At 36.4% G+C, this 16654-nt stretch overlaps 1 protein-coding gene across 2 annotated transcripts; it reads left to right on the plus strand.

Moving 5' to 3' along the window:
• The first annotated feature begins 931 nt into the window (after positions 1 to 931).
• On the plus strand, positions 932 to 9518 carry LOC140973364 (mediator of RNA polymerase II transcription subunit 33A-like). Of its 2 annotated transcripts, none has more exons than XM_073436088.1 (12): positions 932 to 1373; positions 1678 to 1788; positions 2205 to 2552; positions 2672 to 2988; positions 3059 to 3150; positions 3669 to 4029; positions 4568 to 4778; positions 5796 to 5910; positions 6127 to 6288; positions 6662 to 7325; positions 7792 to 7998; positions 8240 to 9518. In XM_073436088.1, exons 1-12 carry the CDS (start codon positions 1090 to 1092, stop codon positions 9361 to 9363), a joined length of 3996 nt encoding a protein of 1331 aa, XP_073292189.1. In that variant the 5' UTR covers positions 932 to 1089; the 3' UTR covers positions 9364 to 9518. The 2 variants fall into 2 exon arrangements, with proteins under 2 accessions (XP_073292189.1, XP_073292190.1); XM_073436089.1 differs by having other exon boundaries at positions 1156 to 1373; positions 2192 to 2552.
• The last annotated feature ends 7136 nt before the right edge of the window (positions 9519 to 16654 follow it).

The raw sequence follows: 16654 nt of genomic DNA on the forward strand, positions 1-16654 counted from the left end.
GACGCAGCTTGGCTTGAACTTGAAGCCACAAATTTATCATACATATCTAAAATATTAATATTATATGCATCAATATTAGAAATAGACGAAGTCCCATCAATTTTAGATTGTGATATTTCATCATAAATTAGGGGAAAATAAAATTCAACAAGCTTCATCTTATATCTAGGATCCAATACAGTAGCAACCCCCATCATAGTATGACAATTATCCCAATATTTATCAAATTTATCATTTATATCCACATATATGGGGCGGGCGTTATAGAACCCGTGACCCGCCCCATACTCAGATGAGTCTGAAAAATTGGTCCCGAGACCCACCTCATGACCCATTTAATATGCCCAAACCCGCCCCAAACGGGGCGGGTTNGAACAGGTAATAAATTAAAAGTCAAATATTTTAATGATAGGAAATCTCAAAATATAAACCATAAAATGGGTCAAGAGTGAGTCGGGGAGTAATTAAAAAAATAGATTGGAGGGAGGGACTGCAGAATAAACTTTTATGACGTGGGTACTGATCACAAATTCAGTGTTTTAATTAGGTATTTATCACCAATTTACTCATAAAAAGATAAAAATATTGAATAAAGTAGTGTACGAAGACGATGTTATAATTTAGAATAATAAGTATTCATTATCTAAAAGATTCTACTGTTATTTGAGAACAAAATTTTAATATCTTAAATATTTTGGTTTGAATTTTTTATATTTAAACTGACCAATTTTTTCGATTTGATTTGACTGAATATATAATATTTCCAACCGATCATAAACTAAAAATCAATTCAAACTGTCAGTTTGGTTTGATTTGGATTGGTTGATCATTGGGTCAGTTTCCGCTATTCCCGATCATATCGTTCGTATGTGTAATTAGACCGAAACCGTGGGGTCCAATGCAATTTACTAATGGGCCGACGTTGACTTCTACTTCTAGAAGGGCGGTGACAGTTTCAAAAGAGTTCTGGTGCTGCTCTCATTCGCCCACGCGCGCGCTGTACTCCAACTTCTCTGTTTTCAATTCAAAAAGGGCAGATCTACAAACTCTGCCTAAAACTCTCCGGAGGTATTGAAACTGAGAGATCATATGACGGCGGCGGCTGCGTCGGGGTCGCAGAGGACATGGGATTGCGTCTTGGACTTGACGAAGGCGGCTCAGGAGAGGGGCACAGACCCATTGATATGGGTCATGCAGATGTCGTCGACTCTTAATGCCGCCGGGATGTCCTTGCCCTCTATCGAAGTGGCGGAGCTCCTTGTCTCTCACATTTGCTGGTCAAACAACGTCCCCATAGCATGGAAGTTCCTCGAGAAGGCTTTAACTATTCGTGTTGTTCCTCCCATGCTGGTTCTCGCCCTTCTTTCCACTAGGTATGAATTAATCTTGTTGATGATTCCCCCTCCACCACGGCTTTATGTCTCGCACTCACATGAATGCATGTTCACACGATGGTTAAATGCAGAATTGGGCCTAATTTTCTTGTCTTTGTATGCTTATCATACACATGGATGATTGCCACGTGCAGAAAATGCGTGTCTGTGCTGTTCTTAAATCTTAACAAAGTCTAAAGTCTGAGCTCTGACTGTGTGCTACGAACATAGAAGCACAATTGAACCTAATATTTTCCTTGTACTTTTGTGCAACATCTGTGATGTTCATTCTCTTGTTATGCAGGGTAATTCCGGGTAGGAGGTGGCATCCAGTCGCATATAGATTGTATATGGAGCTTCTTAAAAGATATTCCTTTTCACTGCCGTCCCTAATTAATGGTCCCAATTATCACAAGTATGAATCTGTTGATCTTCCCTTTATCTCGCTTTAAGTTCTCTCTCGTTGGGTCTTGATGTTCTGGATATATGAGCTTTGTAAATTGCAACGTAAGTGTCAGACAGTTATCATATTTTGTATGTTCCTTTTCTGAATGGTGATATGTTGGTGTAAGAAAATCATGTTTTCTATGATGAATTTTCACATAAAAATTATTGTTTTGAGTGGGTGGTGATTATATGGCATGTTGCCAAATATGATTGCACAATTTCCTATCGTTCTGGAGTCTGGTCATTTAGTCAAAAACTGGGGTTTTTTTTTTTCCATTTCAATTATTCGACATTGCTATATAAGATGAACACCATGCGCTTTGGCGTTAGAATAACTTTTTATTTTAGTAACAAAAATAACGTGAATGCAGTATCCAATTTCAGGGTTATGGAGTCCATAAACGAGGTCCTCCAATTTTATCAGATGTTTGGAGTGCAGTCCTCTGAACCAGGGCTTCTTGTTGTTGAGTTTATATTTGCACTTGTATGGGAGCTTCTTGATGCATCTCTTGATGATGAAGGTCTGTTAGAACTCACGCCTGAAAAGAAATCTAGGTGGCCAATCAAGAGTCAAGATATGGAAATAGACTATGTTGATAGCTTTGATGGGAAGAGAAGGGAAAGTCAGGCAGCATTAAGTAAAATTAATACTGTTATGGCTGTTGAAATAATTGCTGACCTTTTTCAGAACAAAGTGACTTCCCAAATCCTTTTTTTGGCTCGTCGAAACATGTAAGAGTCTGTTTCTATATGCATTCTATGATGACGTTTCATTTCCCCGTGCCAAAGAAATTTGAGGTGTTGGACTGTTGATGGTTTTACATAGCATGCATTCATATGTTTTCTTTTAGGCCAATGCATTGGGGATGCTTCATTCAACATTTGAGACTGCTTGCTGCAAATTCATCGTCATTAAGAAACTCAAAGATTATCTCTCCAGAGTCACTCTTGCAGTTAACATCTGATACACGTCAAATCTTGCTTCGTGAATGCCGAACAAACTCACGACAACAGTTTCACACAGTTATGGCCAGGTCACCTTTGTGTTCTGCTAGCCTATCTCATGGTACTGTTCAATCAGAACAGTGGCTTCCAATAGATCTTTATTTAGAAGATGCAATGGATGGAATTCAAGTGTTGACAACTAGTGCTGCTGAAACTCTTGCAGGTACATATTTTAAATCACGGTTCTAAACCTATTTACACAAGTATAGATCTGCTGACGTTTGGTATGACAGATTTAGTCAAGTCTCTCCAGGCTGTGAATCAGACCACTTGGCAGGATACGTTTCTGGGTTTATGGGTTGCGGCTTTACGGCTTGTTCAGAGAGTAAGAGTTTAATGAAAATAGATGAAACATACAAGATGCCTTGTTCGAATCTGGAGTTTCGTCTATTTGTCTTTTGTTTATCGGCTCTAGTCAAGTAAAACTCTGTTGAATGATGCAAACATAAGTCCTGGAAATTCTTATGGTCACTGATTCCAGATTCTTGCTGTATTGCACAAAGTTGGCCAATACTTATTCACAAAATATTTATAGTGTCATCTTTTCTGATTTTGAGTGCAAGCGAGACATTATTTTGAAATGAATTATGATTTCCAGCCAAGTCTTGGGCAAAGACTCGGGATTCTATTTTAGTCTGTGAAGTAGTAATCGACATCGTTTTTTCCCCTCGCACACTATATTGTTGATCAATTTGTATTCTATTTGAAGACATTGTGAGAAGTTTCTTGGGAATTTACCTTTGAATGAAAGTAATTTTAATTCATTGAAAATGGTTCACTTTTTGTGAGCTTTGCTCGAGAAATTGTTTAGTATTTTGACATATCTCCTTTGGATTTGTTCAGGAGAGGAATCCAAGTGAGGGTCCTGTTCCTCGCCTTGACACTTGTTTGTGTATGCTATTGTCTGTCGTGGTACTTGCAGTTGTTCATATTGTTAAAGAGGATGAGGTTATATTGGTTACTGAGACTCAGCAAAGCTCCTACAATAAAAAAAAAGATGTACCACCCGTGGGAAAGTATCATCAAGACTTGGTTTCCAGCCTTCAACGGTTGGATGATTTTGAAGGATTGTTGTGTCCTCCACCACTTATTAGTTCACTGGCTAATCAAGCTGCTGCAAAAGCATTGGTGTTCCTTTCTGGCCTTACAGTTGGCAGTGCAAACATTGATTGCATTAACTTGAATGACATTCCCTTGAATTTCCGTGAGTAATTTTTATTCTATCGACTCTTTCGTTACTTTATTTAACATCTTAACTTCGTAGCATTGCATGACGATTATCTTGAAATTTACTTTTTGAAATATTTTTTACATTTATAAACGGATCTTTTTTTAATTTATAAATAGATCTTTTTTTAATTCATTAATTCTTTTGCTTTCTATCAACTGAGATAATTGAAATTGAATGAGAGTATTGTGTGCAATTGATTTAACTCTTAGGAGCCTATAAATGATTTGATACTTCATCAGTTATTGCTTAGTGAGCATTCTTTTTCTTGCTTTTAAGCTGAGAAAATGAAAGTAACTACTCTCTCCCCTTCATTCCTTGCTATGCTTGTCCTTGTGTCCTTGTATTCCTCGTATTTTTTATCCATTGAAAGATGAGAAAGGGTCTTGGAGAGCATGAGGGATCTGTGGTGCAATGATGTACTTTATATAGTTGTCATCTCTCCTAGTTTATGTTTGTCATTTACGCCATGATGGTCCATCGGGTTTCTTTTAATTCCTCACGATTGTTGCAGCTGGGGACCTTCGGCACCTCATTGTTGAGTCTTGCATTGCTAGAAATGTTTTGGACACATCAGCATACTTATGGCCTGGATATGTAAAAGGTCCTTGCAACCAAACTCCTCGAAGCGTTGCTGGTCAAATGCCTGCTTGGTCCTCATTAATGAAAGGGTCACCTTTAACTCCTATTATCGTAAACACATTGGTATCAACTCCTGCTACGAGGTTAGATGGCAGTTTTTTAAAATTTGTTCTTTAATTTGGAGTCAAAATAACCTCAGAAGAGTTAGGTTCTTGTAGTTTCTAGTTTCAGCCAGATCTACTTCTTTAGATCATGGTCACATCATGGCCCTTTTTCGATGAAAGTTGAAATTTATAGGACAAGGAATGCAAATAGCAAGTCACCAAAAGAAATCTTTATAAATATGGCCGTGGCAACTCTATTTGTTGCTTATTTTCTTTCTGGATTGTTTTGATTGGGGGAAGGGAAAAATGAATTGGTAATGTGTGCAAATATTATAATTTGTTGAGGCCACCAAATTCATCACTTGTTATTGTTAAGATCATGGACATGGACCTACCTCCAACCCAAAAATTAGCTCAAGGAGGGAGTATTTTCAAAGTCCATGTATACAACTCCCAAGAACTTAATTCCGCTGGTGTGAGACATCTAAGACGCCTCTCACGTCCGTGAATGAACAATTGAAGTATAAAGTTTGCAAAACATTAGTGGCTGACCCATATAGGCAGTCCAACACATAACGATGAGTTTGAAATCATATATCATATTAAGATCTTGGACTTGAGCATAACTTCACACCAAAAGCTAGCTTATTGGAAGAGGATTTTCTAATTCATATGTACATCTCCCAAAAACTTAATCCAGTGTGGGACATCAAACAATCATCAATTTAGCTCAGGGTGTCAGTCCACCAAAGCTCTAGTAAATGTTTCCCAGGAATCAAAATCTGGATGATATAGCATTCAGTATAACCCTAAACTTTATTCTTTTATTATGGTAGTAGGACATTGCAGTCTCAGCAGTTGAATGATACCCCCTTTTGAATTTCACCATTGATAAGGCCACTGAATTAGAGTTTCTACATTAATTAGTTCCAGTAGAGTAAGCAAACTGAAATCAAGCTTATATTCTATATTAATCAAAGTAGTGGTACTAGCTCTTCCTTTTTATATATCCCAGTGGAAACTCAACTGATTTTGGGCTATTGGATATTATGGAAGTTTAGTAGAGCTTGAGAGATTGTACGAGATTGCTGTCAGCAGTTCAGATGACCAGAAGATTTCTGCTGCAAAAATATTCTGTGGGGCTTCCCTTAGTCGAGGTTGGAATGTACAGGTGATGGATTTGAAAGTTTGTGCTAAATTTGAACATATGTTTGTGCCTATTGTGTTAATCTTACTTGGATGATTCCATTATTCATTTCACATTACAATCAACAAATGGACAATGACATGGGCAAGAAAAGGAGATCAATGAGACAAGATATTCTTACATGTTTTTGTTCACAACTTTATGCACTTTTTCACTTACTTTTTTTCACAATATTTACAGGAGCATACTGCCACTTTCATCACCAGATTGCTTTCACCTGCTGCTCCTACAGATTTTTCTGGAAGCGAGAGCAATTTGATAGGCTATGCTCCATTTCTGAACGTTCTTCTTGTCGGAATATCTTCTATCGATAGTGTCCAGATATTTTCCTTGCACGGCTTGGTAGGTCCAGTTCCATTTGTTAACTCTTCCTCTGTATACTTAATTTTCATAAAAATTCGACAAATTCAAAACCGTGAAACTTTACCATATAAACTCAACACTTTTTGTTACATAAAGGATAGAGTTAGGACTGCTATTAGAGAACATTAGCACCTGTTTAGTAACTGCATTCTTATAATATTCTCTTGTGTTTTCTTTAGTCGAGAGTTTAAGATAAATATTGAATAGGATAAAGGTTCAATACAGTAAACTTATTGAAAGGAAAGGAAGGGAAATGTCAATTTAGTTCAGGTTCTTTGGGAACACGTTAAACTGAAATTTATATTTTAAGCACTTGTGCCCTTAAAATAAATATATCTCAACTTTTTCACAGGCTCCTCAGCTTGCTGCTTCGTTGATGCCAATCTGTGAGGTCTTTGGTTCATGTGCACCCAATATGTTGTGGACTCTAAATGCCGGCGAGGAAATTTCTTCCCATGCTGTATTTTCAAACGCATTTTCTCTGCTGTTGAGGTTTTGGAGATTTGATAAACCACCTCTGGATAATGTGATGGGAGATTTCACCCCAGTCAGATCCCGTTTAACTCCCGAATATCTCTTATTGGTTCGCAATTCCCAGTTAGCATCATCGGAGAATCCACCAAATAATCATAATAAAACCAGTGGAATGTCAAGATTGTCATGTCCATCTTTGACCGAGCCCATAGTCATGGATTCTTTTCCAAAATTAAAGTGTTGGTACAGGCAGCATCAGGAATGTATTGCTTCTATTCTTTCTGCTCTGGTTCCTGGAAATTATGTTCATCAGATTGCTGAGGCTCTCTTAAACATGATGTTTAGAAAAATGTACAGAGGTGGTCAGCCACTTACTCCTCCAACTTCTGGAAGCAGCAGCTCATCTGCATCTGGAACTGATGATTCTTCTTTTTGTCTTAAATTACCTGCGTGGGATATTCTTGAGGCAGTTCCTTTTGTACTTGATGCCGCCCTTACTGCTTGTGCCCATGGGCAACTCTCCCCGCGTGACCTGACCACTGGTTTGCAAAAATGCGTACTATTTAAATAACGTTTGCTTTTCTTTGTTCCTTGTTAAAGATATATGTCGACTTTTGGAAATATACTATTGTCTGCTTATCAACCCATCTACTTCCACGTGAAATGACATTTGTTTTGCTCACATGACTTCATTTTGTACCTCAGGAGGATATAAATAAACAAGATCTCGTTGGCATAGCTATGTGTACTCTGGTTATAATTGAACGTATTCTTTTTTAGTTGAGAGATTAGCTGCTTCTAAATAGTTATCTACCTTCTATATTACTCTAATTTGATGTAACTGAATATCTCATGTTTATTTTTAGGAACTTCACATAAGATATCTATTGGAAACTGAATGTCTGTGCTTTTATGGCCCACTTACTTTTGGTTATGATATTATTTGTTCTTATCCAAATTATCGGTTTATTTTTGTATGTAGAACTAACCATCATGTATCCATCTCAGGGCTCAAAGATCTTGCTGATTTTCTTCCTGCTTCTTTGGCGACAATCGTAAGTTACTTTTCAGCGGAAGTGACTCGGGGTCTTTGGAAGCCCGCTTTCATGAATGGATCAGACTGGCCGAGCCCTGCTGCAAATTTATCCATAATTGAAGAACGGATAAACAGAACTTTAGCTGCTACTGGAGTTAATGTCCCATGTCTTTCTGTAGGTGCGCATTTATTTGTTTGCAAATATTAAATCCTTAAAGAAAGTCTCCTTGTGCATTTCTCGTGCACATGGTTTTGAAACTTTCGCTACTGTTTGAATTCTTCGGTTCTGTGATAAAGGTGTCTTTTCCCCACAATTTTCCTTCTAATTTTCTCTTGTTTGCAGAAGAGAAGATTCTCTCTAATGGAATGATGATTGTTCTCTTTTCATTAAATATGATGCTGATTAGAATTTTTCTTTAGGAGGAAGCTCTGCAGTGACTATTCCATTACCCCTGGCAGCACTTGTTAGCCTCACGATAACCTATAAACTCGACAAATCTACCGATCGTTTTCTAAACTTGGTTGGCCCAGCCTTGAGCAATCTAGGCATATGTTGTCCGTGGCCATGTATGTCAATAATAGCTGCTTTATGGACTCAAAAAGTAAAGCGTTGGGCCGACTTTCTCGTCTTCTCTGCCTCAAAAGCTGTGTTCCACCACAATAGTGATGCTGCGGTTCAACTCCTAAAAGTCTGCTTCACAACTGCAGTTGGACTAAAGTCTTCACCTGTGGTGAGCAATGGTGGGGTTGGTGCTCTTCTGGGCCATGGCTTCGGTTCCCATGTTATCGGTGGCTTATCTGCTGTTGCCCCTGGATTACTCTACTTACGAGTTCATCCAGCTGTTAGAAATGTTATGTTTATGACCGAAGAAATTGTATGTATTCTGGTGCACACAGTCAGAGACATTGCAAATAGTGGGGTCTCGGCAGAGAAAATGGAGGATCTGAAGAAAACCAAATACGGTATGAAATACGGCCAGGTATCTCTTGCTTCTGCAATGATGAAGATTAAGATCGCAGCTTCCCTGGCTGCTTCTTTGGTATGGATTACAGGTGGTCTAAATTTGGTTCAATTGTTAATAAAAGAAACTCTTCCTTCTTGGTTGATATCATCAATCCACTCGTCAGAAAAGAGTGATAAGGAACAAGGAGGAGTGGTTGCTATGATGTGTGGTTATGCTCTTGCATACTTCACCTTATTCATTGGAACATTTGCTTGGGGCGTGGATTTGGCATCACCTGCATCTAAACGACGACCCCAGGTTCTTGAAAAACACCTGGAATTCCTAGCAAGTGCCCTGGATGGTAAAATATCTGTTGGCTGTAACAAAGCAACATGGAGGGCGTATGTAACAGGATACATAAGTTTGATGGTGTGCTGTACCCCTGCTTGGATGCTTGAAATTGACGTGGAAGTTTTGAAGAGAGTTAGCCAGGGACTTAAACAGTGGAAAGAGGAGGAACTGGCTGTGGCCCTTCTGGTAATCAGCGGGCCTCGTGCTATGGCTGCCGCTGCTGAAATGATCATAGAAACTGGATTCTGAAATCTGATAGAAAAACTTGTTCATCTGTTTTTTTTTTCATTGACATGGTTTAGTTTAGGTAGCATCCATCGTATTGATTACGTATGGCATAGAGTCTGCATATTACTCTTTTACCTCAACATTTTATAGTATCTAATTCAAAGTTATTTTTTTCCCGTTGGAGGTAATAATAAAAGTTCACGTGTAGATTTCTCTAAAATTCGAATTGGTCGCCCAGTATATATCCATTGATCCTCATCCGAGCTTGTTATCTAATCCCCAAGCAGTCGGTGGATGGATATTCTTGTAAGCATCTGTTTGGCAAAGAAACAAAAAATAAAGTTGGATCCATCGGTCAGGGAGTGTGTGCAGACGAGAAGTGATTTTTCTCCAGTGTTTAAATTAACAGATTATGAAAAAAGCGAAATAAAAAATAGAAGCAATTAGTGTTTGAAAATAAAAATGTAAAAATTAAATTTTTTTAAGGGACAATTGTCCTAAAATCTCCAACAACATTTTAAAATTTGGCTTCAGACCTTAGTTGAGCTTATATTTCTTCTCACTCTCTGACAAAAGTAAATACACTTCTGACTTCTTGATCTACAACTGTTACACTTTTATTCAATTGGCCTACTTTTACCCCTTTTATTTATTTTTTAAACACTCATCCTCCAAAAGAAATATCAACGACTCGAGCCTTAAAACATGAAGACGTGCAGAAGAAATTTTTGAAATTGGTCGTGCTGATAAGAAATTGGTCGTGCTGAGAAGACCCCTGAAGAGATCATGCTGGTAAGATTGTGAATTCTACAAATTTCATTTCCAATATTTAGGATTAAGTATTATTATTGATTTTGTGTTTCATGCATTTCAATTGTGAGTTGATTATCTGGAATATATATAGATTTTGTCGATTAATTCAATTTTATCCTCTAATTTTATAGTTTATTACTTTATTGAAGAAGAAGTTAACTTTTATAAAATTGTCTTGAAATTCTTTACAGTATTAACTTTTTATGTTTTTATGTATTAGGTGCAAAATGGAATCTGTAAATGGGTCTTGCAACCTTTCGTTTTTGGGTAGCTGTAAGTGCAAGAAGCAGTTGTTTGTGATTTCAATTTTCAGTGGTTGTAGTCTTATGAATATATTTGTGAGGCTTGGAAAGAAATGTGCAGAGATTACTCCCGAACCTATGATTTTGCAATATGTAGCTCCACAACACAAGATGTATGTGACTTTGAACGATGATGATGATATCCTAAATATGATTCATCTTCATACGTGCATGAAGCTCACCATGATTGAATTGAGAGCAAAGAGTAAAAAAGAACATTTCAGCAGCCTAAATAGTGGGAGGTAAAATATATTATATTTCTCTCCATATTTTGGTTTGATAATTTTTTTATTTTACATAAAGCTTGAAATTGTGAAATTTTGAAAATGGTGTGGTTATATAATTTGTGCTCTAGTATTATGATGTACATACAATTTTCTGGCAGATTATTGGTTAATAATTTGTAGTTGGACGCATAGTTTGGATACGTGCAGATTATATGATTTGACAATACTAATATTATTTACATTCAATATTTTACATTTTGTATGTTAAATACTTATTCGTGTATCTTGTACTTAAAAAGTTTACATCAAATTGGTAAGGGTTGTTGAGAAAGACAGACAATCAAATATTGATAATGAAGCCAATCAGGCCTCATTGTGCAATACAATAGATGCTTGGATTAATTGCATCTGTGGCGTAGGTCTATCTTTCAAGGATGCTTCTTGTAGCGTCCTTACCCGAGCCACTACTAAACAGACTAATAAACATGCAACATTAAAACTTAATAACAACAATTAAAAGTGGAAACCAAATAATTTAATCATCTTACAACTCAAACGAAAACAGAACAAATAACATCAGTCTTAAACATTAATACAACCATATCGAAAACATTATTTTGAACGAGAAAACGATAAACCACATAAAACCTCTACTGGATCACCACCGAAAACCCAACTGCTCTAGCCACTGCCTTGGTCGTCCGAACCGGCCAACCTAAGACCTGCCCCATGGAATGGGGTGTCCAACATGAAAACAAAGACGTGAGCGACAATCGTCCAATACAAGAATGTACGAGTATACAAACTGATATGATGCATGGGAAATGCAATATGCTCGGATATCAAGGATCAAGTCAAGAATCTCATGCTCAGTTTAAAGGCGCCTGAGTGTGTAGTCTCTGATCTGCCCTAGGCATGTTTTGGCTCCCACACTTATCATCAAGACGTGAACCTACAATGTCCAGGTCATCAGAGCTCGCGGGTCCCGTCGGACACTATAGCTCTCGATGCCCCACGTCCACAATACAGAATAGGGCTGAACGACCCCAACAAACGAGGTATATCTCAAAAGATAAATGACTCAACATGATATGTCATGTCTAATATGCCAAAGCAGTAAAACATGTATCATGCAACAGATAAATATGCAGCATATAAGTGTGTATACTACGCTTGTATATCTCAGTCAGTACATCATGTACCTCACTAAAACAATTTGACAGAAAGCTCTGAACCTAGAAAATATCGACAATATGAGATCACTATCAAATCAGATCCTGAATTATCAAATATACTTTAAAGTTTTTTTAAAGGCTTTAGGATTATACCTGTCCGTCGTCAGCCCGCTGATGATGTCTCGATCTCAGTTCACCGACCCCTCCTCGAGTCGACACTAGCTCCGAAACTTCCCAAAATCAAAGTGTCCTAGAAACTAACAAGAAAACTAAGGTATATGGCTAGAGCTCTCTCTGAAAGATGCAGTGTAGGAAACAAAAGAAATCATCTTCCATTTATAGGCTGCATTCGGACTAGTTCAGAAAATCCGAATCAATCTTATCTGCCATGTGTCAGAATCTTATTCGTCTAGTTGAATTTCTCGGGATAATGAAATCTGAAGTAGGTTGGGTTTCCATTTTAAATTCGGTGGAACCCTACAGATTGATCCCGAATTATCAATTCCTTAATAATGTTTAATTAACAACCCTTTAATAATCTTTTAATTAATACTTCATTCAAAATAAGGATTCGGATCATTACACTACTAACTTTAGACGTCGTGTTAAAAATTATGCCGTTGCTACAATACGTTCATTTTCGTACGGAAAGAATGATAGCGAAAAAAGTCACTGCTAGTTGTACTGAAAAGAGTCGTGGCTGGAGAATTTATGGTTCTAAATATAAAGAAGACAATTTATTGCGATTCTAAAATGCAATTTACAGCATACATGTGGTGAGAATAATCTACGTAGTAGAAGACATCCTAGTGCATATGCAACATGGATAGCTAATGTGGTGAAATACAAATTGATAGGAGAGCCCTCTTATCGTCCTTGTACAATTCAAAAAGACTTGTAAAGAGATTATAGAGTAGAGTTAAACTATCACAATGTGTGGAAGGACAGAGAGTTAGCGATGCATGATATTCATGGCATAGATAAAGGATGCTACGTTAGACTAAGATGGTATTGTTGTGCTGTTCGAGAAACGAATCCTGGAAGTGTTGCTGATTGGGAGATTGATCCCATAAACGACTCTTCATTTGTTTCCAGTCATGTGCAGTTGGTTTTGTTACTAGTTGTAGACCGTTAATTTTTTTGGATTGTACTCATATAAAGAATAAGTATAAAGGTTGTATCTTACTTGTTGTGTCGAAGGATGCCAATGATGATCTTTTCACAATTGCTTATTCTATAGTGGATGCGGAGAATGATATTAATTGAGAATGGTTTTGTTATCATTTGAGAAGTGTTCTGATTTCATATCAAAACATTCTATTCAATGAGTACACTTTTTTCTCTAACAGACATCCTGGGACAATCAAGGCAGTTAAGCTAATATTTACGGGTAGTCACCATGTGTATTGTTTGAGACATTTAGTTGATAGTTTTGTGAAGCAGGTAAATAGTCTATTACTTAATTTTATCTAGACTGATTTGATTTACTTGTATATAAATATATGTTTTTATTCTGATATTTTTTTTATATCATTTTAGGTGTTGCGAAGCTATCCAAAACATAATAACAAACATTTGTCCTCGGTATTCAAGAAAGCTGCGTATGCTCCATCTGTGCAGGAGTATGAACAACATATAAAAAATATCCTAGAGTCCATGCCACTTACTATGGATTTTATTGTAAATTACCCACAGAGTTGGGCAAATTCATTGTTTCTTGGTGATAGATGTGGTGTTATAAATAATAACATAGCCTAGTGTTGGAATAATTGGGTTAATTAGCTCAGTATCTCCCTATTGCAATATGGTGGACCATATACGAGTGCAAATCATGAACAGATGTACCGCCAAGCATACAAATGAATTATTAATCTCATCCCAACTTTTGACACCAATGAGTCTTCTCTTGATGGTGGAAATGTAATCAATACTCCTGATGTCAGGAGTCAGCCAGGCCATAGGAAGACTATGAAGATACCATCGCAAGTCGTATCACGTGTGTCAAAGTGTAGTCGTTGTCCTACGAAATACCACAACAAACGTAGCTGCAAAGAAGCTATAAACTAGTTGTGAATGTTGCATGAAAATGGTGTTTCAATATTTTAATTATTGTTAAATTCTTACAGTTTATCTCTTTCAATATTACTCTATTATTGTTTCTGACTGACACCTGAAATCTTTTTCAACACTTCCACAGGAAAAAGAGAGTTCTAGAAGGGGCATCAAGCATATACCAGTGAGAAGACATAAACGTTCCAGTGAAAGCATTGGTGGTTAACGTATTATGTGATTGTTTTGTTTTAGAAAATGTCGTGAAAGACTTGGCTTGCCATTATGTCATGTTGTTGTAGTGTTTTCTGATGCATTGTATTCTAATATGTTCTCTGGAAAGTACCTCGGGCTTGTGGTCGTTGTTTATGTTAACATTGTATCGTGAACAATTTATTATTGTGTTTGTGGACGATGTTAAGCACCTTAATATGTATTTCTGTTTAGTGTTATTTGTTTTTAGAAAGTTTGTTGTTTCATATGTTTGCTTTTTGGGTTTGGTTTAAATGATGTTTCTAAGGGTTCATATCAATTTCGAATAAAAATTTGAGTACAAAACTTTCTTTATTGGGTATAATATGTGTAAACATAAGTACAAATTTTAAAATATTGGGTATATTTTGAACATGAGAAAACTGGAATAAAATACAAATTTCCCAAATTTATGTCGAAATTGAAAAGAATTTAGTCATTAAACATTAATTAATATCAGCACTATCTTCATGTTTTTGGAAGTTTATTGACCATAATTGTGTACGTAACTGAGATTGTGTACATATATATCATTATACGACCTACTTTACATGGTGGTCTATCGAAGATATGTTGCACTCAAATTCATGTGTATTGTGTACTCGATTAGTAAATTACTATACTCAATCGGATATTTTACGTACCTTGTCAATCAGCGCCTAGGCGCCAGTATAGTTCATACGTAGCGTCACGACGCTTATGCTATAGCGCCTAGGCGCTTGAGTTTCCACATTTTGGCTTTGTGACTCTAAGTTTTAACGCCTAGGCGCTTTTTTCTTCCAGCTCTATGTGGTGCTCGAACGAATACATATTGTACTCAATTCATGTGTACTGTGTGCTCGATTGGTAATTTAATACACTCAATCGGACTTTTTTTGTACCTCGAAATTGCCACTATATAACTTCATCCGGAAATGAAGTGTTTCTTAGTATGCTTATATGACCAAATTTATGTGGTGCTCGATCTAATACATATTGTACTCAATTCATGTGTACTATGTGCTCGATTGGTAATTTACTATACTCAATCAGACTTTTTTGTACCTGATATTGCCACTGTATAACTTCATCTGGAAATTNTTGTGCTACTAATAAAAATCGTTTTGATTTTGAACTCATTGAGTTTTCTTTTCGCCACTACAAAAGTCAGCCTAAAAAAACTCTAATTTTTCTCGTAACACGGTCACTAGTAGCCGCTCAAAAAATTAAATAATAAATACTCACTCTCTTCTTAGCTCGGCCGGGAAGGGGAGAGTGGCCAAGAATGGAACGACAGTAGTCCGTCGGCAAGCTCGTTCTGATATTGGATTTAATTGTACATAACACAAGAAATTTGGAATAACTGCCTCAAAATCAAACACTAAACTTAATTTCTGAATTTTAGCAAAGTTTCAAAAATTCATTCTCGTAAAACTAAACAGTCTATTGAAAAGCAATACCAAGAACAAATCCAAGAAATTAAGGGAAATCGGTTGCCAATACCTTATAACAAACAATAACAGTTTCAAAACCCCCAAAAAATTTAAACAAATAACAAACCATAGAAATTGAAGAAAATGGGGTTCTCTTTCGTACCTTTCTTCGATTTCTTCTTATTTATAGTTGTTTGGCGTTTCATCTCCGTTGTATCTTATACCGATTTCTCCACTTTTTTCCCCCTTTTCATGCGTCTCAGTCTAAAGATTCATTCTTCTTCGTCCCATTCTTCTCTCACTTCGTCGAAATCGGTTGTTGGGAAATGGGAGAGAGAGATAAACATAGAGATGCTATTATAATATATACATGAGTATTACTGAGTTTTACTTAAAAATGAGGGCAATTGAGTATTTTCCTATTAATTAGGGAGTTCACGCAAATATATTAGTTTTGTCTTGGGAGTGATAATAAATAAATTCTTAGTGAGTAGGTCTTTTGTGAGACGATTTTACGAATTTTTATCTGTGAGACGGGTCAATCCTACCGATTTTCACAATAAAAAATAATACTTTTAGCATAAAATATAATACTTTTTCATGGATGACCCAAATAAGAGATTCGTCTCACAAAATACGACCCGTAAGACTGTCTCACACAAGTTTTTGCCATTCTTAGTTGGGGTAGGAAGAATATTTGGACAATTTGTTTGTTTGTTTGTTTTTTTTTTTAAATGAGTGTTTTTCGTAAAATACATCGAAGATGTGTTTGATCGTGTATTATGAAACACAACAAACATATTGGGAAATAAGAGTGTGTATTATGAAACACAACAAACATATTGGGAAATAAGAGTGTGAATTTTTTTTATTTATTAATCAAAATCTATAATCACTTTTAAAATCAGAATTAACATTAAACCAACTTCTATATTTTATTAAAAGTAAGTAACGTCGGATCAAAATTTAGGTTTAAGAAAAATAAACTGATATTTTTAGGTGATTTAGTTTTTGAGGTTTGCAAACAATCCCAAACCAAACCGTATTAAAATTAATTAATTAATTATTATTAATTAATTAAT

The sequence above is a fragment of the Primulina huaijiensis genome, chromosome 3 (genome assembly GCF_012295235.1).
Source record: "Primulina huaijiensis isolate GDHJ02 chromosome 3, ASM1229523v2, whole genome shotgun sequence".
Taxonomy (NCBI): Eukaryota; Viridiplantae; Streptophyta; class Magnoliopsida; order Lamiales; family Gesneriaceae; genus Primulina; species Primulina huaijiensis.

Bases quoted from the DNA above. Each gene is read 5' to 3' on its own strand.
- LOC140973364 (XM_073436088.1), top strand. From the start codon at position 1,090: ATGACGGCGGCGGCTGCGTCGGGGTCGCAGAGGACATGGGATTGCGTC. The intron at 1,374-1,677 runs GTATGAATTAAT...CTTGTTATGCAG, and splicing joins CTCGCCCTTCTTTCCACTAG to GGTAATTCCGGGTAGGAGGT. The intron at 2,989-3,058 runs GTACATATTTTA...TTGGTATGACAG, and splicing joins TGCTGCTGAAACTCTTGCAG to ATTTAGTCAAGTCTCTCCAG.